The sequence below is a fragment of the Musca domestica genome, unplaced genomic scaffold, assembly GCF_030504385.1.
Source record: "Musca domestica strain aabys unplaced genomic scaffold, Musca_domestica.polishedcontigs.V.1.1 32, whole genome shotgun sequence".
Taxonomy (NCBI): Eukaryota; Metazoa; Arthropoda; class Insecta; order Diptera; family Muscidae; genus Musca; species Musca domestica.
This window is the reverse complement of record NW_026712311.1, coordinates 7,408,307-7,433,914: the sequence shown is the minus strand read 5'-3', so window position 1 is coordinate 7,433,914 and position 25,608 is coordinate 7,408,307. Positions and strand designations below refer to the sequence as shown.

The following is a 25,608-nucleotide window of genomic DNA, read 5'->3' as shown; positions in this document are numbered from 1 at the left end:
ATGTTCGATTCCCTTGTAATATTGCCCATTCCAATATTTTTATTTGTATTAGATGAGGTATGACGCAATATTTATATCATATTTTGGCCCATTCCTTCGGAATCTACTCCATTGGGGGTCAGTCAATCAAATATTGCCTGAGGGCAAAACCCACTGATACTTTTTAACTCGTTTCACTCGATTTCACTCATAAAGCAAACTCTTACTCTATTTCGAGCCATATTCAAAAAGAGTGACTTCGAAGCACTCCCACACTTTAAGAGTAAACTCCATATAGAAATCAAACCTACTCGCGAGCACGTTTCACTCTCGAGCGAGCAAATTTGTACTCTGACATGGATAGATTTTCAATACATAGTACACATATGACATTTGTATGAAAAATTTTAAAGATTTCCATAAAACAATGAGTGGTCTACTAGATTTTAAGAGGCAGACAGAAATCGAATACCTTTAGAATTAAATGTTGAAAAGTATATATGTACGAATTAATGTATCCTTCATATTATGGTGGGGAATACTATCTCCTGAATAAAAATCCTTATAGTAATTCATAAGAAATTGAAGTCGAAACTATGAAAGAATTAAAAAAAATGATCCAGATTTGATGCTCTGATATCAATTAGCAATACGTTTTAAATGAGAGTTCTTATTGCTTTACAAAACGATAAAAGTTCAATATCCTTCGTATATTCCGATTTTTCTACAAGATTTCTTCTATTTCCTTTGGCTTGAAATCTTTCTTGCCCAAAAAAAGATTTTCGACGCCCATGGAGCAAATACGTTAGGCATTTGTGTTTACATTTCTGTTTTCGAGAATGGTCAACGTTGCATAGTCAATGTTTGCTTTAAGGATATCTCCTCGGCATGTTTGCAATTTTTGGGTGCTAAAGGAAACATTGTTTTTTTTTCAGTGAAAAAGGGTTATGTATATTAGGGTAGATATTTATCAAATTCAAAACGAAAAAATGGTAAGACTTACAAATTATATTTGATGTGGAAATGAAACTGGCCTTTTTAGGTTAAATTTTTTCTTGGGAAAGGTTTATGAATGTTGGAGAAGTTTACGTGAAAATTTAAAAAAATGATCGATTTTGTGAAATTAAATATAAGTCTCATAAATATATTTTGTTTCTGCGTATTTTCGGATGACACATTTTACTCACAAAATTTGTTTCTAAAAAATACTTAATCATAATTTGTTTTCCAAATTCATATTTTTTATTCCCAAAGATACCAAAAATAGTACATTCAAAGATTTATCTGATCAATTTCTTTTCAAACCACCCCAATACCCACACATACTTGTCCATCCATCTGCATATGCATGTAAGGCAATTTCCCTTCTGTTTCCTAGCTGACTTTTTTTCTGATACTTCATTGAGAGTTCTGAACAGTTCTCGGCTGAGAATTGCATCCATTACCGGTTTAGTAGTCTAGTCTTTTTTGTTTGTTTGTTTCGACTTTTTTGAGTCTGTTTCATATGGCAAATGGAGGAGTTTAGTTTGGAAAGTGCCTACAAGCTAAAATGCTGATGATGCTGTGTTGCTCAATTCAACAACAACAACAACCAACAAACATGTTAGGTCGGGGAAGCTTAGGCATATTAGTCATAACAAGATGTAAAAATGCTGTAGTGTAAAGTGAGAAAAAAAATCTCGTTGTTTTGAAGTTGTTAGTTACACGGCAGTACGTTTTGTTTTTTAAAGTTTTGACTGATTTCATTGGAGTGGTTTTTTGTCTACAGTTTCAGAATCATATTTTTCGTACGAAGGATTCTAATCTAAATTAAATTTTGCTAATATTTTTTATGTTTATTTTTTTTTGGTACTTACAGTCCACACTAACTTTGATGCGCTTCGAAACCGTGGGTGGCACCCCATTTGAGGCTATGCACAAATAGGCGCCCATATCCAAGCGAGAGATACGCGTCAATTCCAGGGTATCACCTTCCCATTCGCTGACTGGAAATTTAAGGGAAAAGTCAAAGAAATATGAGTTTTTAAAATATAAAATTTATTATTAATTGGCGGTATCACAGAGTCAGAGAGAGGATGTTATAGGCGAGGAGTAGAAGGGTATTTTTTTATGGAAATATATCCAAAATGAGTTTGTATAAGAGTAGGAGTATAAGGGAATTATTTTCAGGGGAGAGACAGAAAAGGATTTCACATAGGGGATACTAAAGGGATTTTCTATAGACAAACTGAATTAAGCTTTCAAGGGAGGAGTAGTGGAACAGGACTTTTTGGTTTTTAAAAAGGACAAGCAGGAAGAATCTAAGCCAAGACAGAATAGGGTTTTTACAGACAAGAAGAATTTTAAACAGATGATTTTTAAATAGCGGATGTAAAATAGAAATTTTGTTAGCCAGGACCGTTTGTGGGAATTGGGTCTTATTCCTAGAAGGCAGCTAAGAAAAATGTTAATAAAATTTATTTGAAAGAGTTTTTAAAAAAGTTAACTGGTTGGATTATTTGTACCCGGCCGGAGGAAATATTTTTGAATGGTCATTTGAAGGAAATGTCGAAGGCGGAGGAATAGAATGGGATCATTTTACACGGGTAAATTAAAGGAGATTTTCCAGATGAGGTACTGAAAGGAGAGTAAATGACAGATTTTTAATGTAGTTCGGTCAGGAGAAGATAATGTATTTTTAGATAAAAAATTAAGCAGTTTTCAATGACAAGTGATTCAATGGCGTATTTATAGATGAGGAGTTAAAAACAGGATTCAGATATAAGTAGCAGAACCTCCAGATTTCACGGAAATTTTTACTAAGGAAATTTAGAGAAGAAGACAAAGGAAGAATGGGAGAGGGTCTGAACTGAGTTTTGTATGAGTTTGGACGAAATAAAACAGAATTCCTAGACGAGAGGCTGAGCAAAGTCCATGTAGATAATGAACTAGATGTCTATAAAATAGAGGTGCGGAATGTATAATTAATTTATAGACGAAAATGGTTAAACAATTTTTTTATATAAATTCAAAATTCGAGGACTAAATTCAAAATCAGAAGGATATTGGTAAAACGAGAAACTGAAGGAAGTGTTCATAGATAAAGGGATCCCATTTGGACGAGAAACTGGCTGAAGTATTTGTAGGATAGGAGTTAAAAAGCTCAAAATTTAGGTTCGAGGCATTGACAAGTCCTTTAAGACCAGGACCTAACGAGAAGTCCTTTTGAGCGAGGAACTAAAGGAATTCCTTATTCAAAGCTTGAGGAAACTCTTATAGACCATGAACTAGAAGAGGATGAAAAAGGGATCTGAATAAGAGATGACTAAGCGTGGACCTTAGAGCCGAGGTGCTGAATTATGCTCAGTGATATGAGGATGTCTCTAAAGACAAGAAGCTAAATAGTAGTCTCCATTGACGATGGACTGAACTAAGACTTTTTCTCGGTGTGGAAAGTCCTTATAGAAGGGGAGCTAAAGTCTTTGAAGACAAGAGGTCCTTGAATTCGAGGAGATGAATTGCTTGTAAATAGATAAGAAGCAGCATTATGGGTGGACCCTATGGGAGGGCAACGTAAGTTTGGCTCAATAGGCATATCGTTTAAAGAAAATTTTAGGTAAAAGGAGCTGGCAAAAGTATTTGTAGAGGAGGTGAAAAAAGTTTATAAAGTCGATAGCTTTGCGGGAGAAGCTGAATGATGATTTTTTAGATGAGGATTTGGGGGAGCCTTTATAGATCAGGAGCTAACGGGAGGACTTATAGAAATTACTAGGGGGCTAGAAGAGGTCTTAATAGACCTGGAGCTGAAAGAAACCTTATAGAAAGAATTCGCGGAAACTATTTATAGACGAAGAGGTTTAAGGAGTCTTTTTGGATGATCAGAACTCCCTTCCCTCTTCTACTCACCACATACTTTTCCTTCTGCTCCTCCGTTCTCCTGTACTTACCTATGTGATTTTTACTAATTGTTATCCTTGAATTGTCATCTCTCTTCCATTTGATGACCGGTTTGGGACTACCGGTCGCTTTACATCGCAGTGATATGTTGGAGTTTTCCCGTACAATGACGTCGCTTGAACTCAACGAGTCATCAATGTTGGGCGGCACTAGAAAGAAAAAAGAGACAAATTATGTAGAAAGGAAATGCAATAAACTCTTATGGAAACACAAACCGAGGAAGGGTGTCATCAGCCTTAATTTGTCCAAAAGAGGAAACAAAAATATCATTAGCCCACTTAGTAAAGATAAACTCTTCTCGGGGATAATACAGGAAAATCCCAGGTCAATGAGTGTCATACAATGGTACTTGCTTTGGCTTTAACCTCCTAGACTCTTGTGGTCTGAAGTCTGTTGCTTTAATAGAATAATATATCTATGAATGTATGAATGTATGTGTTTGACTCTTGAGATGAGTGCCTCCTCGACTTGGCAATCACTCTCTGCGGAGTGTTGGTAAGTAGGTAATAAAGTAGTTTTAAAATAAACTTGGGACACTGGTTGTTACCTCAAAGTCGGGGGTTTCGGCACTAAAGTGCTTCAATGGCGTGTGGCTGGCGGGAAGGGGCGGTAATTGTGCCATGATACCAAATAATTGAGGGACAGTAGCCAGGCGAACCTTAAGCTTTATTTTCTTCCATCAGCATCATCATCAACTCAACTCAAATTGCAATGTTGCGGTGGTGTAGAACAGTTTGTTGCAAAAGTCGTTTGTTCGGAAACACTTGTTTATTTATTTGGCCAAGAGGCTAAATGAGTTTTTGACTTGTTATGCTGCCACTTATTCCCGCCATAAGATGATGTACTCCTCTGTCGAGTCTGTGGATGAATGTTGAGTTCTTTTTTTTTCAACAGCTAACAATCTAAATAAATAACATTGGCATCAAGTAAAGTTACCGTTAGGTTAGCTGGATGGACATACCCGGTGAGAAGCTGTCATTCTAAAAGGTTTCCGGGAAAACGAGGAAGATGGCATGGGATTCATTTGTTTACTTTGGTTTAAGGAACAGTGGGAGAGGGAAAATGAAATAAAATAAATATTTTTTCTTTTCTTTCTAGAGGAGACGGAGGGAGTCTGCACAGGTAACCTCTATAGAGGAGCTGGAGAAAATCTCTATTGAGAAGCTGGAGGGAATCTCTATGGAGGGGCTGGAGGGGGTCTCTATAGAGGACCTAGAGGGAGTCTCCATATATATGAGCTAGAGGTAGACTCTATTGAGCTGGATGGAGACTTGGTAGAGCAGCTGTATGGAGACTCTATGTATGAGCTGGAGGGAGACTCTGTAGAGGTGCTGGAGGGAGACTCTGTAGAAGAGCTGGAGGGAGACTCCATAGACGAGCTGGAGGCCAGGGAGTCTCCATAGACGAGCTGGAGGCCAGGGAGTCTACATAGACGAGCTGGAGGCCAGGGAGTCTCCATAGACGAGCTGGAGGCCAGGGAGTCTCCATAGACGAGCTGGAGGCCAAGGAGCTTCCATAGACGAGCTGGAGGCCAGGGAGTCTCCATAGACTAGCTGAAGGCCAGAGAGTCTTCATTGACCAGTTGGAGGCCAGTGAGTCTCTATTGACGAGCTGGATGCCAGGTAGGGAGTCTCCATTGACGAGCTGGAGTCCAGTGGGTCTCCATTGACGAGCTGGAGGCCAGTGGGTCTCCATTGACGAGCTGGAGGTCATCGAGTCTCCATAGACGAGCTGGAGGCCAGGGAGTCTCCATAGACGAGCTGGAGGCCAGGGAGTCTCCATAGACGAGCTGGAGGCCATCGAGTCTCCATAGACGAGCTGGAGGCCATCGAGTCTCCATAGACGAGCTGGAGGCCAGGGAGTCTCCATAGTCGAGCTGGAGGCCAGGGAGTCTCCATAGACGAGCTGGAGGGCAGGGAGTCTGCATAGACAGCTGGAGGGCAGGGAGTCTGCATAGACGAGCTGGAGGGCAGGGAGTCTGCATAGACGAGCTGGAGGGCAGGGAGTCTGCATAGACGAGCTGGAGGGCAGGGAGTCTGCATAGACGAGCTGGAGGGCAGTGAGTCCTGCATAGACGAGCTGGAGGGCAGTGAGTCTCCATAGACGAGCTGGAGGGCAGTGAGTCTCCATAGACGAGCTGGAGGGCAGTGAGTCTCCATAGACGAGCTGGAGGGCAGTGAGTCTCCATAGACGAGCTGGAGGGCAGTGAGTCTCCATAGACGAGCTGGAGGGCAGTGAGTCTCCATAGACGAGCTGGAGGGCAGTGAGTCTCCATAGACGAGCTGGAGGGCAGTGAGTCTCCATAGACGAGCTGGAGGGCAGTGAGTCTCCATAGACGAGCTGAAGTCCAGGGAGCTTCCATAGAAGAGCTGAAGGCCAGGGAGCTTCCATAGAAGAGCTGAAGGCCAGGGAGCTTCCATAGACAGGCTGAAGGCCAGGGAGCTTCCATAGACGAGCTGAAGGCCAGGGAGCTTCCATAGACGAGCTGAAGGCCAGGGAGCTTCCATAGACAGGCTGATTCTTTATTCGGGCGCGTCCATAGAAGAGCTTAAGTCGAACTGGAGGGCGTGTCTATAGACGACCTAAAAGAGGGGTCGTCTATAGGCCAAATTAAATCAAACTGAAGCTTTAATCGGACTGGACGAGCTTCAATCGAACTGGAGGGTGTGTCTATAGACGACCTGGAGGACGGGTTGACTACAGGCCAGCTATAGACGACCTAAAGGACGGGTCGTCTACAGGCCAGCTATAGACGACCTATAGGATGGGTCGTCTGCAGGCCAGTTATAGACTATAGACCAGCGATGAAACCCATTATCCACAATATCTTCCACTGTCTTCCGCCCAACTCCCTCCCACTGATGACTTTCCAACTGTCGCTGATGAGTATCATAATGATGATGAGTTTTGATGAAGATGATGTTGTGTCCTGACCGTTGATGACTGGGGACTGACTACTGATGAGGTTTATGTCTTAGGATTTTTTCATCTACTTCTTCGTCTCATCTTCTCCTTCTTCTTTTGCCACTACTGCTATGACTACTACTTCAAGTTCTATTCGGTACACTCTTTAAGCCATAATGTTGTGTTATTATGGCTCTATTTGTTTGTTTTTAATAAGGCTGGCACTCGGCGACACAGACACGCTTTTCTAAGGCTTACGTCCGCAACGAAGCAGAACTTTCTGCGGTGTTGTTGGTGTTTTTGGAAAAGCATGCTTCGAGTCGTTGCCGTTGCTGTTGATATTCATGTCTGTTCAATGGGGAGAAAAGTCAAAAACTGTGACATTCACCGTTAATTCCCAAAGCCTCTAAAGTGGTTCGATGCTGCCGCTGCAATATTTCTTTCTCATCATAATTTTTTCGCCGAGCCTTAGACGGCTATGCGAGGCATGGCGAGGAAAAATAATGAAATTGAGGAAAGAGCTCTTTCTTCTTCTTTATGCTGCTTAATATATTTGCTACAAAATCTTTTGTATAGTTATAGATGTGTGTATATGTGTGTGTGTTTGATGGAGCCGTCTTAGGTCTTCTGTTCGGTGTCCATCTAAAAGTTATTTCATGATGACACTTTTAAAATTAAATCAACGCAGTTTTTAATTTCGCTTTCATTTTCTTCATGGTTGCCATAAGGTGATGAATTGCGGGGAGAGGGGAAGATGTGGAAACGAAGCGGCATGGTGCCTTTGTTTTTAAACTTTTTTCATAAACAATTTGTCTTTCGTTTGGTTATTAAAGAAGAAAAAAATGCAAATCACTTGTTTTTTGCTGAACTTTTAGTTGGTCTCCACAAATCATAATTGGTCTTATCAAAGCGGTTAGTTTTGTGGTTTGAATAAGACCTGGTGGAATTTAAAATTGTTTTGGGGGGAATATTGGGTTTATTGTTATAGGATGGTTTTTAGAAGAAAACAAGTAAGCAGAGGCTACAGTCGAGCGGGGCCGACCGTTGAATACCCTACAACACTATAATAAACGATACAGTTCATATAGGCGAGATACTCGAAAGAATTGCACAAGATATTGTGACAAATAATAAAAAAAAACCATCAGGTTTCGTTCTCTAATTTTCGAATAATAGCAACTTAAACTAATTTGCTCATTTCAAATTTATTGGTAGATGTTGCACGTAAATGGTCTTCCTAGATCTGGAACCAATATTTCCCAAAGTCTCTCAGAAGTGGCAAAAGATTAACATTTATTATTGGCTTTTGATTTTTTTGAGAATTGAATTTTTTCAGGAATATCAAGGCTATAAATGTGGACCAAGTCAGTATTATCAGAATTCTATATTAAAGATTCTTCAAGGATTTTTAGGGACTATAAAAGCTAATATTATGGACCTTTAGGGGTTATCTCCGCTTACATGGTCTTTATTCTGAGTCCTTTTAAGACTATTAGAACGAGGATCATTTAATTTTCAAAATCACCATCAGAACTTAAAAAATGTCCATTAAGGACTGTCAGGACGTTAATTGCGGATCCTTTATAGAAAATTCGGTCTACAAATATGGATCCCTTAACGACTATCAGGGCGATGATTGTGAATGCTTTATAGACAATCATAACTGCAAACATGGACTGCCGGGCCGATCATTTTGGGTCCTCTAAGAACTATCATGAATAGACCGTTAGAGGATATCTAGTGGTAAGGCAAGAAAGTTACATTCGTCAATTTTCCAGGACTATAATGGTCATCGCTTGAGGACTATCAGAGTTAGGGTGAATCCCTCAATGCAGCTAACTCAGATTTATGATCCTTGGTCTATCAGGGCTTTAACAATCAATTAGTATCAGCACGAAAATTGTTGATCCTTTATGGATAATCAGGCCTAAAAATGAATAGTTTCAGGCCTGCAGGCCAATAATTAAAAAATATCATGGATAGACCTTTGGAGGTTCTCTAGAGGTGAGGTAATATGGTTACATTCGTGGATCTTTTGAGTACTTCCAGTACTATAAACGTTGATTCCTTAAATATTATTAGGGTTAGGGTGAATCATTCAAGGCAACTACATCAATTTAATGATCCTAGGTCTATTAATAGTGTTTCCTACAATGAATATCAGGTCTGAATAAATGTATCTCTTCAGTAATGTAAGGCCTATAACTTTGTCTACATACATGGATTTTTTTGACTTTTAGAATGTTTTACGTCAATATTTGTTAGGATTTTTCCTCAAAGAGTTCAAATTTTTTACAAAAGCATTTTGGTGGGAAAATAGTGTCGTGAGCTGAACATATCGCAATATTCCATTCGGCAAATATTGAAAAATGAGCTCGGGGTAAAGCCATTGAAATTGCAAAAAGTGCAAGAACTTACACCGCAACAGAAATAAAATAGACGCAAAAGATCTAAAGAGTTTTCTTCGCTTGGCCGAAAGTGGTGAACTGCCGAATTCGGTTTTCTCCGATGAGAAAACATTCGTTGCCCAGCAGTTTGTAAAGAAACAAAATGAATGTGTTTACTTGCCAAAGAAGTCAGCTTAAAATGTGCACCTTCGGTTGGCCACCAAAACTCAAATCATAACAGCCGATGGTCTCTCTCCGCTCATATTAATCGACCATGGAATCAGAATAAATGCCAAATATTATCGCAAAAATATTCTGGAGGGTGTATTAAAGCCTTGGACACGCAAACATGTTGGCCGCAGACCTTGGACATTCCAACAGAACTCAGCACCATCGCACTCAGCACGCGCCACCCAAGAATGGTTACATAATGAGGTTCCTCGCTTCATTTCCAGCGCACAATGGCCACCAAATGTTCCAATATGTTAGACTATTGTGTCTGGGGTATTTTGGAAAGCCAGGTTGGCACTAAAAAAGTGTCGATCGCCTCAAACAAGCGCTTCGCCGGGAATGGGCCAAAATACCGCAGAGCAACATTTGGACAGCGTGTGACGGTTTCATTGGCCGTTTGAAGGCCATAATTTGTGTCAAAGGTGACCAATTCGAACAAATCTAAACTTATTCTAAAATGTGATGCCATTTCCGACATTTTTTGCTTTCATTCAATAAAATTAAAAAAAAATATGTAAAAATTATACCGTTTGACTTTGTTGCAGTTTTTTGATCTCACCCTGTAGGTCTACTTTTTGGCATGGGTCCCATATAACTATACCGACAGATTTAAAGTTTTTGAGGTGTTTTAGTCATAATTTTAACACGAATTTGCTGTAAATTGAGTTCTCATTATGTTAGAAACATTCTTGCATAGAACTGGCAATATAGGCCTAAGTTTTGGTATAGGCCCTATATAAGAGTCCCTCCATATATTCGGTATTTTGATGACTTCACCGACATTATCCTTTGGAATTGTTTCAAATTTCGTATTTCCCTATATTCGGAATTTTTATGATTTTAGCCACATTATTTATCGACATTATTTTAAATTTCGTATATGAAGTTCCTAATTTGTACGGAAGCCTAAGACAGAAAATTGCCTATGCAGGTCCATGTTATCGTATAGACCCCGTATGACGGCAAATCCCTATATTGGGTATTTTTATGATTTTAACAGTATTTTTAAACGGACTTTCTTTGAGCATTTGTAAAGTCCTTCTGAATTGTGGAGAGTATTAAAAGTTCGACCGGGCCGAACATACTGATTTTTTTTTTTGTTTAAATTAATTTCACCAAGTTTAGGCATTTTGAGACTCAAGAAGAAAGAGATAACCTCTTTGGAGCATAAAATGTTGGTCCATTGTGGGAGAGATACGAGATGGAATGGTGCCTTATTCGGGCAAAAGAAAATAATTTCAAATTAAATGTGAATTATTCGTATTAAAAAATGTTAACTTTTAGGAGGGAAGTACGACAAGCAGTGGGTTAATATTTTTCATGATCGTTACAGACCTAAGTGTGATATAAATATTATCACGCACCACTTTTAAACTAAATCGGGTACTTGATTCGTTTTTTTATGAAATATGCTTAGGAATGTTTTTCAAAATTTTCCAGCTTTTTTCAGAGAGAGGTATGAGAAAAAATAATATAATCAATTTTCAGATTTTCAGATTTTCAAGGAAAAATAGAGAAAATCGTAAATTGATTACCCACATCAAAATGTCGACCTTTTGTGAGGTTGGGTCAATATTGTAAATTTTTTTCACCAGACATAAGGCTTATCTGAATTTTACGGTGGGCAAGTTTGATTTTTGTCATGTGCTCCTCTCGCTTGTTATGAGATTTTTAATTTTTTATTGTTAGTCAACTTTTGGACTTTTGTGGGGAGGTACTAGAGGGAGTGGCCCTGTTGCCAATCTACGAACTCGATGTAAAAATTCGGTAAAAATAATAAAATATACCCTACAATGTGCCCATGCCAAATGATCTGAAGCCATTACGTCGAGTTTATCTAAGAGGGGTATAAGCACTTCTCCTTCCACGGCTTCCATTTCCCTGAAGTATTCATATTTCTTGTGGAGGCTCTGGCAAAAATGACCATAAATTTGTTCTTTTGAACTCTCTCTCACTCTTTCGAGTTATTATATCCTAAGACATTTTCTTCTCCTCACACTTAAGCTCCAATTCCTTGCAGAGATTAATTATTTATGGTGGGATCTAATTTTATTTACAAATATTATTTTCCCAATGCTTATTATTATTATTACTCCAGAGAAACCACAGCCAAACACCCACACAAATCACAATAATAATTGCATGCGAAAAATAAACAAAATATAACCCAGTCTTGATTTATTATGAGAAAAAGAAGAAGAAGCAGAAAAAAATAATTAAATTGAATATTTATGTGAGTTTTTTTTCTGCGCAACTCTCAAGTGACATTATTCCTCCTATTTTTGTGTTTAAAAAAATACACGGGGTTTTTCCTAACGCATTTCGTAGAAGCCTCAAGGATATAAACAAGCAGAGGAATGCAAACAGTGATTTTCCTTTTTTTTTCGACTTTCTCAGTTCAATTGAACTGAGATATTTGCTTTCCCCAAAGCAGTGGCAACAGCTGCTGTTTGGAGACTTAGAGGCCATGCGAAAACTCACTTGACTCTGGATCAAAAGTAAAATAACTGGGAAATCATTGAGGCATAAATTCTGCGACTTAATGTTAGATTGGCTGCAAGGGATGCCATGCATGCAGCTATCAAGGACAAGGCTAAAGTGGGGTGGGTGGATATGGAATTGGAATTGCCTGGCATAATTTATTTTTAATTTATTTATGATTATTTTTTACCACGAATTCCCAATCGGAGTTTTGGGAAAAGGGCTGGCATTTAATGGAATTTTCTTTTTTTGTAACGAAAAACTGCCCTCCCTTGACCATTTGCTTAAGTTATTATTGTCCACACTTACCGACTACATTGAGATAACCAAACTGCGTTTTGGCCGTCACCGTGTTGATCTGGCACATGTAGCGTCCTTTGTCCTCCTCCTGGACATTGTTGATGTGCAAATACCAGCTGCGATGGCGATCATGTTTGTCGTGTGTCACACTGATGCGTGGATTGCGCGTTATCACATGATTGTGCACGGTTAAGATGGCCGATTGTTCGAAATGCATCCAGGCCACCTGTTCGAACAGTTCGGAGGTGGCAGACAGTCATGAAATGAAAGAAAAACAAAAACACAAAAAGCCAATGAATTACTGCTGCTGCTGTTGGTGCTGTTACTGCTTCTGGGTTAAAATGTATTCTTGGGCACTCACACGCACACACACACAAAAGGTGATAATCTGCGTGTAATGGAGTCTGAGCTGAAGCACTGAAATTGTAAGCCTAAGTAGTGAGCAGGATAACGGTGATGATGATGACGATGTTGTTGGTGGTGACAAAAGTGTTGTTAAATGAGGTTATGTCTACATGTAGAGCATCCTCATCATCATCATCAAGCTTATCCTTTGAATATTGTAAAGTGTCCTTTTTCGCCCGGCTACAATGTCTGAGAACAGCCAATTACATTATGTAAATATGCATGTTAATGCGGGATGTAGCAGCTGAGGGTGGATAGGTGATTAATTTTATAATCATTGTGTGCGTACGTTTTTCTACCTTTTGCTTAACACATCCAAGTAAGCATCCTCACACACACAGCTGCCCTTTTAAGACATTAAAAAATAAATGTTGAATTAAATTTTCTTGATTGTGTCAATGTGTCACCCAGGCTGTCAGAAGTGGACAACTGTTTAAATATAATTAAGGGTTCATCAGCATTTATCTTATTGACAGCTTTTAATGATAATTGCGGTAAACAATCGATAAAAGTCCGATGATGATCCGACTTTTGAATACACGATTTGGTGGAGATTGTTTTTTAATGTTGGTTTTATGTGTGAAATGGAAAAATTCGAAAAGTTGATGTTGTTGAAAGACAAGAAAAGGAAGTTACTTCTCAAAGGATTAAATTGATAAAAATTCAGATTACCGGATGTCATCGCCAAGAAAAAATAATTAAAATATTCTGTTGGGCATGACGATGTCTACTAATGGTTATGGTCATCGGATTACGTGTTTTCTGCATATCGAAAAAATTATACGAATTATTAAAAAAAAAATACAAATTCAGATTTGTGGACAAGGATCTTAAAAAAAATCAAGAAGGACAATGAAAAGTTTACATTATCGACCTCTTGTCTTTGGGGACCCTATTTAGAATCTTAAAGGTGATATTTTTGTGGAATATTTGAGCGGAAATTAATCTTATTTGGCGGGTTTTTTGCAAGGGTTCAAAAGAAGGACAAAAAAGGACATTTCATTAAAGAAACGTTTTCTCCGCTTGAGTTGTCTTAAATTATAAAGTACAAATTCATACAGATTTGTGATCCAGGATCTTGAAAAAATCAAGAAGGACAATGGACGCTTGGAGACCCTATTTAGAATTTTAAAGGTGATACTTTTGTGAAATATTTGCTCTGCAATTAATCTTATTTGGCGGCTTTTTTTGTAAGGGTTCAAAAGAAGGACGAAAAGGGCATTTAACTGAAGAAAGGTTATTTCAGAATGAGTTGTCTTTGAGGACCAAATACTGAATTTTCAGAGCGATTTTTTTTGTTAAATATTTGGGTGCCGAAATATATTTTATTGCCTTTCTTTTTTTTCGGGCAAAAAAGGGGTGAAGAGCATTCAAAAATTTGAATTTTTTAGGACGAAATGTTCTACAAAAATATTCATTATGCGATTGTACTTCTTCTTCTTAATGAGTCTTCTTTTTTACAACAATTTTAATAATTGTTGTTTTTCAATTGTGGAAGGTAAAAACCCAAGGGGGGTTTCATAGAAAGATAGGAATTTTGTTTCAGAGCCGACTTCGAAATTGCAGTATTTCAAAAACTTAACTTTTAAAGAGGGGCTATCAGTAACCCATGAACTCGTCCAACTGTTCATGTCAGGCCTCTTTAGTACCCAATGTGTACAATATTTGTAGATTGACAACCTTTTTTTTAATCCAAACTTCAACCAATTTTCAGACTTTTAAGGCTTTAGATATTATTCAAGTTTACCTTTTACACGAAAAAATCTTCAAAATCTTTCATTTTGAAGTTTACCGAGGAAGATTTTAGTAAAACCATTGCACAATAGACTCACATCCAATTTTTCGATCCAAAACTATTTCATCATCTTCGAATGTAAACCCTAGAAGCCAACAGCGACCTCCATATCAAATTTCAGAATTTACGCTATATAATTTCACCCAATACTAAATTTAGTAACATATAGTATGCATATCCACCCTAGACCGCAAAAGTGACATCCATATCAAATTTCAAGATTTCAGCTATATCGCCTCACCCTATACCAAATTTAGTACTTTTCGTATTAATATAGAATACATTTCCAAGACCACCACCATAGCTCAAATCCAGATACTAACAGGGACCTCAAGCTCTATCCATTCACTCAACGGCAAATTCAATACAATTTGGTATTTTTCGAAGAACTTTCCAATTTTCCCACATCCAAATCTAACCTCAGATAAATGTAAAATTTTAGAATTCCTTTGGTACTCATATCCAAAAAAAATCCATTTCTCCATTCTTGACACAAATTGTGATCCAAAGTTTTACCATTCAGTACTTTTCGAACAATTTATGCATTTATAAAACCTCCACCAGATCTCAAGGCCTCAATATCAAATTTTAGAATTCCAGTTCTACAGTTCTATTCCTTCGCCCAAATTTGGTTACTAATTTTCTTATATAGGTCATATTTCCACCTCCATATCTCTACAAAAATCAAAATATTAAATTTCAGAATTTAAACTATATTCCTTTAGTACAAATAACCAACAGTGATCCAAAATTTGTTCCATTTAGTATTTTTCGGACAATTATAGCATGCACTTATAAAACCACCACCAGATGCCAACAGAGACCTCAATATAAAATTGCAGCTCAATATCAAATTTTTGTACAAATAGTTATATTCCCTCACCCAATACCAAGTTTGGTACTATTTAGTACGTTTCGTACAATTATATTTTACATTTCCAAAACCACTTCTATATCTTAACTATAAACATCAACCAACACCAAATTTAATACCATTTAGTACTATACCTATAGGACAAATTCCTAAAACCACCTCCATACCAAGAGAGAAATCAATTCCTGCCCTATCCCTTAACCCAATATCAAATTTGGTACAAATTTTGTACTTTTCGTACATATAAACACCACCTCCATATCCTAACCACAGAGACCAACAGAGACCTCAAATCAAATTTGAATATTCCTGCCCTATTCCATCAGCCAATAACATTTTTACTACCATTTAGTGCTTTTCGTGCACTTATAGTTCACAATTCCAAAACCAAATGTGAGATTTCGAAATTTCGAGTTTTTACCTCTATGCGTTCACGTAACACCAAATGGTACTGTTTTAGATGTTTGGTACCATTTTAGAACTTTTCGTAACCTTTAAGTTCGAATTTCCATCCTTTGGTACATCTATCCTTCACCACATCAGAGACTCTCATTCCCAATTTCAGAATTCAAGCTCATTCCATTTGCCCAATACGAAGTATTAAATTGGTAGTACTTTTCGTACCCTTTTAATAAAATGTTCCAAGGCTATCACATGCATAAGCACCAAGACTTCAAAATCTTGCAAAATTTCAAGATTGTAGCTTCAGACGTTTCGCCTGGTCTTTGATTCTCAGTCAGTCAGTTATTTCACTACTCTTTTATATATTCAGGGTGAAATAAAAGAACTGCAAACAACTTCCGACTGCTGTCATTTCTAAGCGACTCGTCCGACAGTTGTTAAAATTATTCCAGTGACAGCTCATTATATTGTTTATAAGCGTACAAAAGCATTTTGGTGAGAATTTTCCAGAAAAAAAGTTATTCTTGATGGAATTCAAGCGTGATAGTGTGATTTTTGGCTATATGACTACAAGTGGCTATCGTATCGTGGCTTTGTGTCTCGTACCATCGCTCTTTACTGTGATACTGGTAGCGTAGCCCGACGTCAAGAAAGTGGACGGAAGAAACCAGCAACATTAGCAGAAATGGTTGGAAAAGTAAAGAAGCAACTTGCTAGAAACCAGAAAAACAGCTCGTGAGCTGAACATATCGCAATCTTCCATTCGGCAAATATTGAAAAATGAGCTCGGGGCAACGCCATTGAAATTCCAAAAAGTGCAAGAACTTACACCGCATCTGTTGCGGAAAATAGAATCAAAAGAGCTAAAGAATTGCTTCGCTTGGCCTAAAGAGGAGAACTGGCGAATTTAGTTTTCCCCGATGAGAAAACATTCGTTGTCCAGCAGTTTGTAAACAAACAAAATGATCGTGTTTACTTGCCAAAGAGGTCAGCTGAAAATGTGCACCTTCGGTTGGCCACCAGAACTCAAGCGCCGGCCATGGTGATTGTGTGGGCCGTCCTAACAGCCGATGGTCGCTCTCCGCTCGTATTAATCGACCGTGGCATCAGAATAAATGCCGAATATTATCGCGAAAATATTCTGGAGGGTGTATTAAAGCCTTGGGCACGCAAACACTTTCGCCGCGGACCGTTGACATATCAACAATACTCAGCACGGGCCACTCAAGAATGCTTACAAAATGAGCTACCTCGCTTCATTTCCAGCGCACAATGGCCACCAAAATCTCCGGATACCAAACCGTTGGACTATTGCGTCTGGAAAATTTGGGAAACGAAGGTTGGCACCATAAAAAAACCAAAGTGTCGATCACCATCAGCAAGCGTTACGCCGGGAATGGGCCAAAATACCGCAGAGCAACATTCGGGCAGCGCGTGACAGTTTCATTGGCCGTTTAAAGGCCATAATTCGTGCCAAAGGTGACCAATTCGAACAAATCTAAACTTATTCTAAAATTTGATGCTATTTCCGACATTTGTTGATTTCATTCAATTAAATTAAAAAAAAAATGTAAAAATTATGGCGTTTGACTTTGTTGCAGTTTTTTTATCTCCCCCTGTAAATCCGTCTTTTTTTATCTCAGGAGCGAATATGGGAAATATTAGTCCACTGTTTCTCACATCTTCTTGTATCTCTGTTACAAAGAGGTCAATATTTTCTATGGTCACAACCATGCCATGTGAGACTATTCCCCAAATTTTCGTCAAAGTTCTCATACTACTTTACTTCTACGACAATTAGATTTCGTATAAGGATGGGATATCTAGTTCCAATATTGGTAGTACGTCTTCCGAAAAGGGTATATACGTCATTCGCTAAGGTATTTGATTTGGTATAGAATATTCAATGGTTTTCTCCTTCGTTGATCAATAATAGTTCGGCTTGGCAGATTTGAATTATCTGGCTCTTTTTTGCATACTAGGGATCACGGTTTCTTAGTTCTCAGAATCTCTCGACAAGAAACAGTGTCTTCAGTTTTAGGACCATTAAAAACTAAATTCTAAAATGTTGAATATTTGCTACACTTCTTGAAAACCTTTTATAAGTTTTATGAAGATTCCATACAAATGTGAGGATTTAAAGGGTAGGTTTATAAATAAATTACAACACCTAATTTTCTTGCTAATTCCAAGTATTTATTGATTTTTTAGAAAGCTGATTTCTATACTGATAATTTTGTTAAGAAAACTGTATAGTACTTATTTAAAATATTGAACAATTTTAAAGTCTTAATTCCCTTCTGTTTTTACACCCAAAAAAAATCTTTTAAATTTTTTTTATCGAAATTTTGCACTATTTCATGTCATTGATTATTAAGCCAATAAGTCATAAAAAGTTGTTTTTTTTTACAATTTCACTTCCCCCTGTAAACACAAAGTTGTGTGTGTGTTGGTTCGACATTCCGCAAACATTAAAGTTAACTAAAAATTATATATGAAAGTCAACTTAAATAGACTTAAGTAGATTTTACAAATGGCAAAATAAAGTTTTTACAACAACAGCCGAACAGACACAGACACAAATAAGGGAAGCAAGTTTCAAATGCGACAAGGCAAAGGAATGCTGCAGAAAACTTTCCAGTACTTCACCAAAAAGGAAACCAGGAATGTTTCTTAGAACTAAGACCAACATTAAATATTTAAACTAAAAGATGTTGTAACAATTTTCTTTATTTTTTTTTTACTTAAAAAAAAAATAACCAAATATTGTAATTTAATTTTGTCATACCCAGCAGAAAATTTTGTTGTAGAACAGAAATTTTCACAAACATTATCACCGTGATAATGAGCAGCCATAGAATTTTATGTTGCGAAGAGCAAAAAGGTAAACTACTTTTCTCATGTAAAACGTGTCGAGAATGCAACAAATCGCTATGCATAGACGAAGAAAAAGAAGAAGATCTCGTTACTTTTTCCATGTTCTGGTGTGTGACAATTGCAAAAACAAAGAGGGTAGTAAGTGTAACGCATGCTAAAGGATCTATCAGGGTTTTTGCCTGTCAAAAGATAATGCTAAACTTCACAGAGTTGCTAACTCAACGATAAGACTAGACATTGAAATGTGTTACCAGCCACAGCCATAAGTAGCTGAGAATGTGGCTGAGCTGAAAATGGCAGAAGCTGAGAATGTGTAAATAACTTGACAATCTCAACGGTAGACGTACACTAGAAAGAAAGAAAAAAAAGAAAAAAAAAAAGACGTACACTAGAAAGTACTACAACACACACATTTAACATCATATGAACGGCACACTGCGGAATAATTTTTATGTGCATATTATGCAATACCTTAGGATATACCTTCAAGGTCTGATTTCTGACCTGATTCGGGGACATGTTAAGCCATATTTGTTTTTTTAAACGAATAAATTTTCAAGGACCAACTGGGCTATCAGCGGTTATTAGGGATATATTTTAGGGATCATTCGACGAGCAAGAGTGGATGATGATTTTTTTTTTTGAAGGAACAACAGACTTTTAGGGTTGGATTTTTTTAACGAATATTTTTTCTAGAATTTACCTCCGTTGAGGTTTTTAAGGTCATACTCAAACTCAAACAAAACTTGAATTTTTTTAAAAACATTTTTTTTAGAACCAAACTGGGATTTTTAAGGATATATTTAAGGACCAAAAGCCAATAAAACTTAGGTTTTAAAAGAATAATTTTTGCAAGGACCAACTGATCATTGAGCTAGGATTTCTAAAGAATAAGTTTTCAAGAACCAGCTGAGCTATCAGCGAACGTTTAAAAGGATATATTTCAAGGACCAAAAGACAAGCAAAGGTGGATGTTTGGAAGATTTTTTCGAAGAACAACAGACCTTCAGACGTGGATTTTTTTTAAATATTATTTCTAGAACCAACTGAGCTATCAACCTGGGGTTTCTAAGGATATATTTAAAGGAACAAAAGGCAATAAAACTTTGATTTTTTAAAGAATATTTTTTTAAGGACCAAGTGAGCTATCGGCGAAGATTTTAAGATTTTTTAAAGCCCACCGCCAATTTTTTTAAGGACCTTTCGAAATATAAACTTGGATTTTTAGAAGATTTTATTTCAAGGAATAAAGACCTTCAGACATGGATTTTTTAAAGAATTTAATCCAGCATCAAAAAACCGTCAAACGTGAATTTTAAACGATTTGTTTAAAGGGCCTACAGGAATACTATCTTGGATATTTTAAAGGCTCTTTTGAAGAATAAAACTTTAAAAAGATTTTTTCAAGGATCCCATTGAATATAGACGTGGATTTTTGTTAGGATTTTTTAAGGATCTAAGATCCGCCGGACCATAAAGCATGTACTTTTTAAACAATTTCAAACAATTTTTAAAGATTTTTTGATTTTTTTAAAGGCTATTTTTAAAGGACCAAAGGGTCGTATTTTTTAAAGGCTATTTTTTAAGAACATCCTAGTATATAAATCTGGATTTTTGTACTTTTAGAAGAATTTTTTTCCAAGGAACATCAGACCTTCAGTTTTAGATATTTTAGATATTTCCAGAAATATAAAAATGATCTTTTTAAAGAATATTTTCAAGTATCGAAAGATCGTCAAACCTGGATTTTTAATGACTTTTTTAAAGGACCTCCAGGAATATAATCTCTGACAAGGAGGACAAACGTAAACTTTTTAAAGACCATTTTTTTAAGGATCTGCAGGGTTATAAACGTGATTTTTTTAACGACCATATTTTTAAGGACCTACGGGGTTGCAAACGTGGATTTTTATAGACAATTTTTTCAAGGACCTCCATTGTTATAAACTTGGATTTTTTTAAGTACCATTTTTCAAGGACCTCCATTGTTATAAACGTGGATTTTTTAAGGACCATTTTTCAAGGACCTCCATTGTTATAAACGTGGAGTTTTTAAAGGCCATTTTTCAAGGACCTCCATTGTTATAAACGTGGATTTTTTAAAGGCATTTTTCAAGGACCTCCTTTGTTATGAACGTGGATTTTTTAAAGACCACTTTTTAAGGACCTCCATTGTTATAAACGTGGATTTTTTTAAGTACCATTTTTCAAGGACCTCCATTGTTATAAACGTGGATTTTTTAAGGACCATTTTTCAAGGACCTCCATTGCTATAAACGTGTATTTTTTTAAGGACCATTTTTCAAGGACCTCCATTGTTATAAACGTGGATTTTTTAAGGACCATTTTTCAAGGACCTCCATTGTTATAAACGTGGATTTTTTAAGGACCATTTTTCAAGGACCTCCATTGTTATAAACGTGGATTTTTTTAAGGACCATTTTTCAAGGACCTCCATTGTTATAAACGTGGATTTTTTTAAGGACCATTTTTCAAGGACCTCCATTGTTATAAACATGGATTTTTTAAATGCCATTTTCAAGGACCTCCATTGTTATAAACGTGGATTTTTTTAAGGACCATTTTCAAGGACCTCCATTGTTATAAACGTGGATTTTTTAAGGACCATTTTCAAGGACCTCCATTGTTATAAACGTGGATTGTTTTAAGGACCATTTTTCAAGGACCTCCATTGTTATAAACGTTGATTTTTTTAAGGACCATTTTTCAAGGACCTCCAAGGTTATAAACGTGGATTTTTTAAGGGCCATGTTTTCAAGGACCTCCAGCGTTATAAACGTGGGTTTTTTAAGGACCATGTTTTCAAGGACCCCAGGGTTATAAACGTGGATTTTTTAGGGACCATGTTTTCAAGGACTACAAGGTTATAAACGTGGACTTTTTAAAGACCATTTTCTCAAGGACCTCCAAGGTTATAAACGTGGACTTTTTAAAGACCATTTTCTCAAGGACCTCCAAGGTTATAAACGTGGATTTTTTAAAGACCATTTTCTCAAGGACCTCCAAGGTTATAAACGTGGACTTTTTAAAGACCATTTTCTCAAGGACCTCCAAGGTTATAAACGTGGATTTTTTAAAGACCATTTTCTCAAGGACTTCCAAGGTTATAAACGTGGATTTTTTAAAGACCATTTTCTCAAGGACTTCCAAGGTTATAAACGTGGACTTTTTAAAGACCATTTTCTCAAGGACCTCCAAGGTTATAAACGTGGATTTTTTAAAGACCATTTTCTCAAGGACTTCCAAGGTTATAACGTGGATTTTTTAAAGACCATTTTCTCAAGGACTTCCAAGGTTATAAACGTGGATTTTTTAAAGACCATTTTTTTTTAAGCGTAGCTTAAGCAAAACGTGACTGGGTTTTCGATACCAATCATTTTAGATTTCTGTAGAAAATGTTCAATTTCCATAGAATGCTCTGTAATTTTGTAATTGTTTTCGAGTTGAGTTGAAGTCTTTCTTGCAACGATATTTAATACTTTTTCTCCCTTACATTTATTTGTAACCCTTAAACAATTCACTGGCCTAAATTATTATTTCTCTTTTTGTGGTCTCCTATTACCCACAATTTCGGTTAACCGCAATAATGCCACATCTTCAATTACATATTTCTCTCACGCTTTGTGTTATGTTGTCTGTCTATTTGGCTAGATTAAGATTTACTCTTCATTATTTCTAATCAAGCAAAAGGCGACACAAGACACACACACGCACACGCTCACATATACCCTGACACACACACATGTGTGGTCAACAGCACAGCAGGACATTTTCTGTGATCTCAGCAAAAATTATTCGAAATCCTTAATGTAGCAATGAGTGCAAGTCGAAGAATGAGGCCGAACTAATAAACTTATATTTATATCCTGTATTAAATCAGAATTAAGCCCCTGGGCTTAAGGTGTCTGTGTGTGTGTCAAAAGAATTGTGTGTCTGAAATTTTAAAAATTCTACCGAAAATATTAAAGACAAATACTGCACTGCGTCATTGCCAATCATGCATGACTTCGACGAACATCTTCATCTTCATCTCCATCTCCATCTTCGTTCTGAGTATGATATTGAGGTGCACCACTGGCCACCAATGACCATTCGTAGGAACCTTGACGATGGCAAGGGAGAAGCTACAAATATTGATGATGATGATGATTTAAAGACAAACATTACAATAACCGAACAGACAGAGGGAAAACACTGAACATTTCGAAAAAAAATCCGGATAACTCAAACAGAAATCATGCAGACGTCGAAGAACGTGGCCATTTATTGTTGAAATAGTTTGTCCACAACCACAAAAAGCGGACATCTTCGCAAAGTGCCAAAGCAAGACTGGCTGTAATAGCTAAATTGTCCAAAAAACGTAAAGAAGAAAATAAGCAAACGGCCAGTTAGCAGGAAAACCCAACCAGCTTGAAACATTTGTCGAACGTGACTTTGAGATTTTATTATCGCTTAACTACAACACGTAAAGAGTTTTAGGGCCACATTAACACCCCACAAGCCAAAAAGTATGTAGTGGTTTTCGTCTCCTTGCCCCAGCCCCATGATTGCTGCCCACTGCAAAAAGGAGATTGTAGCTAAGGAAAATATGAGGAAATGAGTTGGCAAACCAAATGAAAAGTTATAGTTTACATTGATGAGCTAATTTGTCCCAGACAACGGGAAAGCATCAGTCAATAAACCTCAATGAAATCATAGATTTTGATCAGATGAAAAATGTTGAAAGGAATGAGGTCTTTCTTTACATTTTAAATTCTAGGAAACCTTTAAATTTCTTTTCCCTCTGTGCTTTGGGTTTGAAAAAAGACTGCATACTTCTTGAGTTATTTTCTTCTTTTTTTCGGCTTACCTCTCCCACAAGGAATTACAATTGCTTATGAATGCAAAAACAAGGAGACAACAATCGCCCCCAAGGAATGTAAAAAAGGGAAGCCCATTGAATGGGGGAAAAAGGGTTAGCCAACCTTATTGTTAATTGAGGCAAGATAATCTGTGGGATGTAGAACGGTTTTGTAAATTTAAAACGGAGTCTTCAAACATTTGGTTTGAAAAGAGTAAAATTCTTAAATGGTATTCCAAAGAACGAAGTCCTTCAAAAGGACTTCAAAATTAAGAATATCTATTTGTAAGAACTTAAAAGATAGGAAATACAGAAGGCGAGTCAATCCTGCATCCATGAACGAATGACCCACAACTGATGTTCTATATATGGGAAGCCTTTGAAAGCTTTAATGTGTACTTCAAAAGGACTTCCACAGTAGGAATATCGATGAGTAGAAATTTGAAAAAAGGAGAGCTTTTAAAAGGTGTTTGAAAAATGGAAGACCATTCAAAATTGCTTCCATGAACGGAAGACCCCTAACTGATGTTCTATATATAGTAAGCCTTTGAAGGTTTTATTGTGGATATCTTCTAGAGGTCGAAAAGTTTTCAAAACTTCTATAAGTAGAATAACTTTTTATTGAATAGAAGAGATTTAAAAGGTTATACATATAAAAGTTTAAAAAGTTTAAAGGACTTTATCGAACAAAGCGTTTAACAAGTAGAAGGTCTCCCATAGACGAAGGTCTCCTATAAACGATGGAAGCTTAGAAAAAAATTCTATCGACTGAAGAACTTTAAAGGTTTTTTAACAGAGCTTTAAGAGTTTTTTTTTTTTAATAATCGACAGAGCTTTTAAGGGAAATTCTATAAACAGGACACCTGTAAAAGGTCAACTATTTTTTAAAACACAGAAGAGCTTTAAAGGTTTTCAATTTCGACAGGAATCCTGCAATAGGCACCAACAAAAAATAGCTTTCAAAACTTTCAATGATTTTTTAAAGACAAATTTTTCAAGGATCTCCAGGGTTATATTTTTAAGAGAATTTTTTTTAAGGACCTCTAAGGTTATAAACTTGGATTTTATAAAGACAGTTTTATTAAGGACCTCCAGGGGTATAAACGTGGATTTTTAAAAACAATTTTATCAAGGATCTCCAGGGTTATAAATGTGGATATTTTAAAGACAAATTTTTAAGCACCTCCAGGGTTTTAATTGTGGATTTTTCAAAGAAAATTTTTCAAGCACCTCCAGGGTTTTAATCGTGGATTTTTCAAAGACCTCCTGGGTAGTGAACGCGGATTTTTTTTTTCAAGGTCCTGCATGGTTATAAACGTGGATATTTTAAATATAATTTTTTTCAAGGACCTTCAGGGTTGTAAACGTAGATTATTTAAAGGCAAATTTTTTCAAGGACGTTCAGGGTTATAAACTTGGATATTTTGAAGAAAATTTTTTTCAAGGACCTCCAGAGTTATAAACTTGGATATTTTCAAGAAAATTTTTTTCAAGGACCTCCAGGGCTATAAACTTGGATATTTTGAAGAAAATTTTTTTCAAGGACCTCCAGGGTTATGTACGTGGATATTTTAAAGATAATTTTTGTAAGGACCACCAGGGTTATAACCGTGAATATTTTAAAACTTTTTTTTCTAGGACCTCCAGGGTTATAAACGTGGATGTTTTAAATATTTTTTTTTCAATGATGTCCAGGGTTGTAAACATAGATTATTTGAAGGCAAATTTTTCAAGGACCTCCAGGGTTATGAACGTGAATATTTTAAATAATATTTTAATAATTTTTTTTTTTTTGAAGTACCTGTTCAAGTACCTGTTGTTAAAGATGTCTGTCTGAGAAGCTTTAAATTATTATTGATAGCTTTTCTAGTTTTTTAGTAGGATGTCTTCTGAATAAAATCTTCTATAGGCAAGAGCCTCTACGTGATTCTCAGAGCTTTACATGTTATTCTTCAGAGAAAAGAGCTTTGAAATGTCTTATTAAGAGAGACGCGGCTTACAACTTCATACATTGATGACACTGGTCTGTCATAGACAAAAAAGCTTTAAAGTTCTCTTCCTCAGGCAGAAGAGCTTTAAAAAGTTTTCTAAAGTCAGCTGAACTTCAGAAGAACTTCTATGGATAGAATAGTTGTAGAAGGTCTTCTGAAGACAGAAGAGTTTAAAAGGCCGAATA

The 25,608-nt window shown here is 36.7% G+C and overlaps 1 protein-coding gene across 1 annotated transcript in view; it reads right to left on the bottom strand.

Annotated features, from left to right (window-relative positions):
• Positions 1–1,778: 1,778 nt before the first annotated feature.
• Positions 1,779–25,608, bottom strand: part of LOC109612860 (protein CEPU-1-like) — a 91,572-nt gene continuing 67,742 nt past the window's right edge. The window contains exons 3-6 of the mRNA XM_059125110.1: positions 12,228–12,444; positions 3,906–4,064; positions 1,836–1,964; positions 1,779–1,783 (exon numbers count right to left, since the gene is read on the bottom strand). Of these exons, the coding sequence (XP_058981093.1) occupies positions 1,779–1,783; positions 1,836–1,964; positions 3,906–4,064; positions 12,228–12,444 (510 nt within the window). The remainder of the gene's footprint in view (positions 1,784–1,835; positions 1,965–3,905; positions 4,065–12,227; positions 12,445–25,608) is intronic.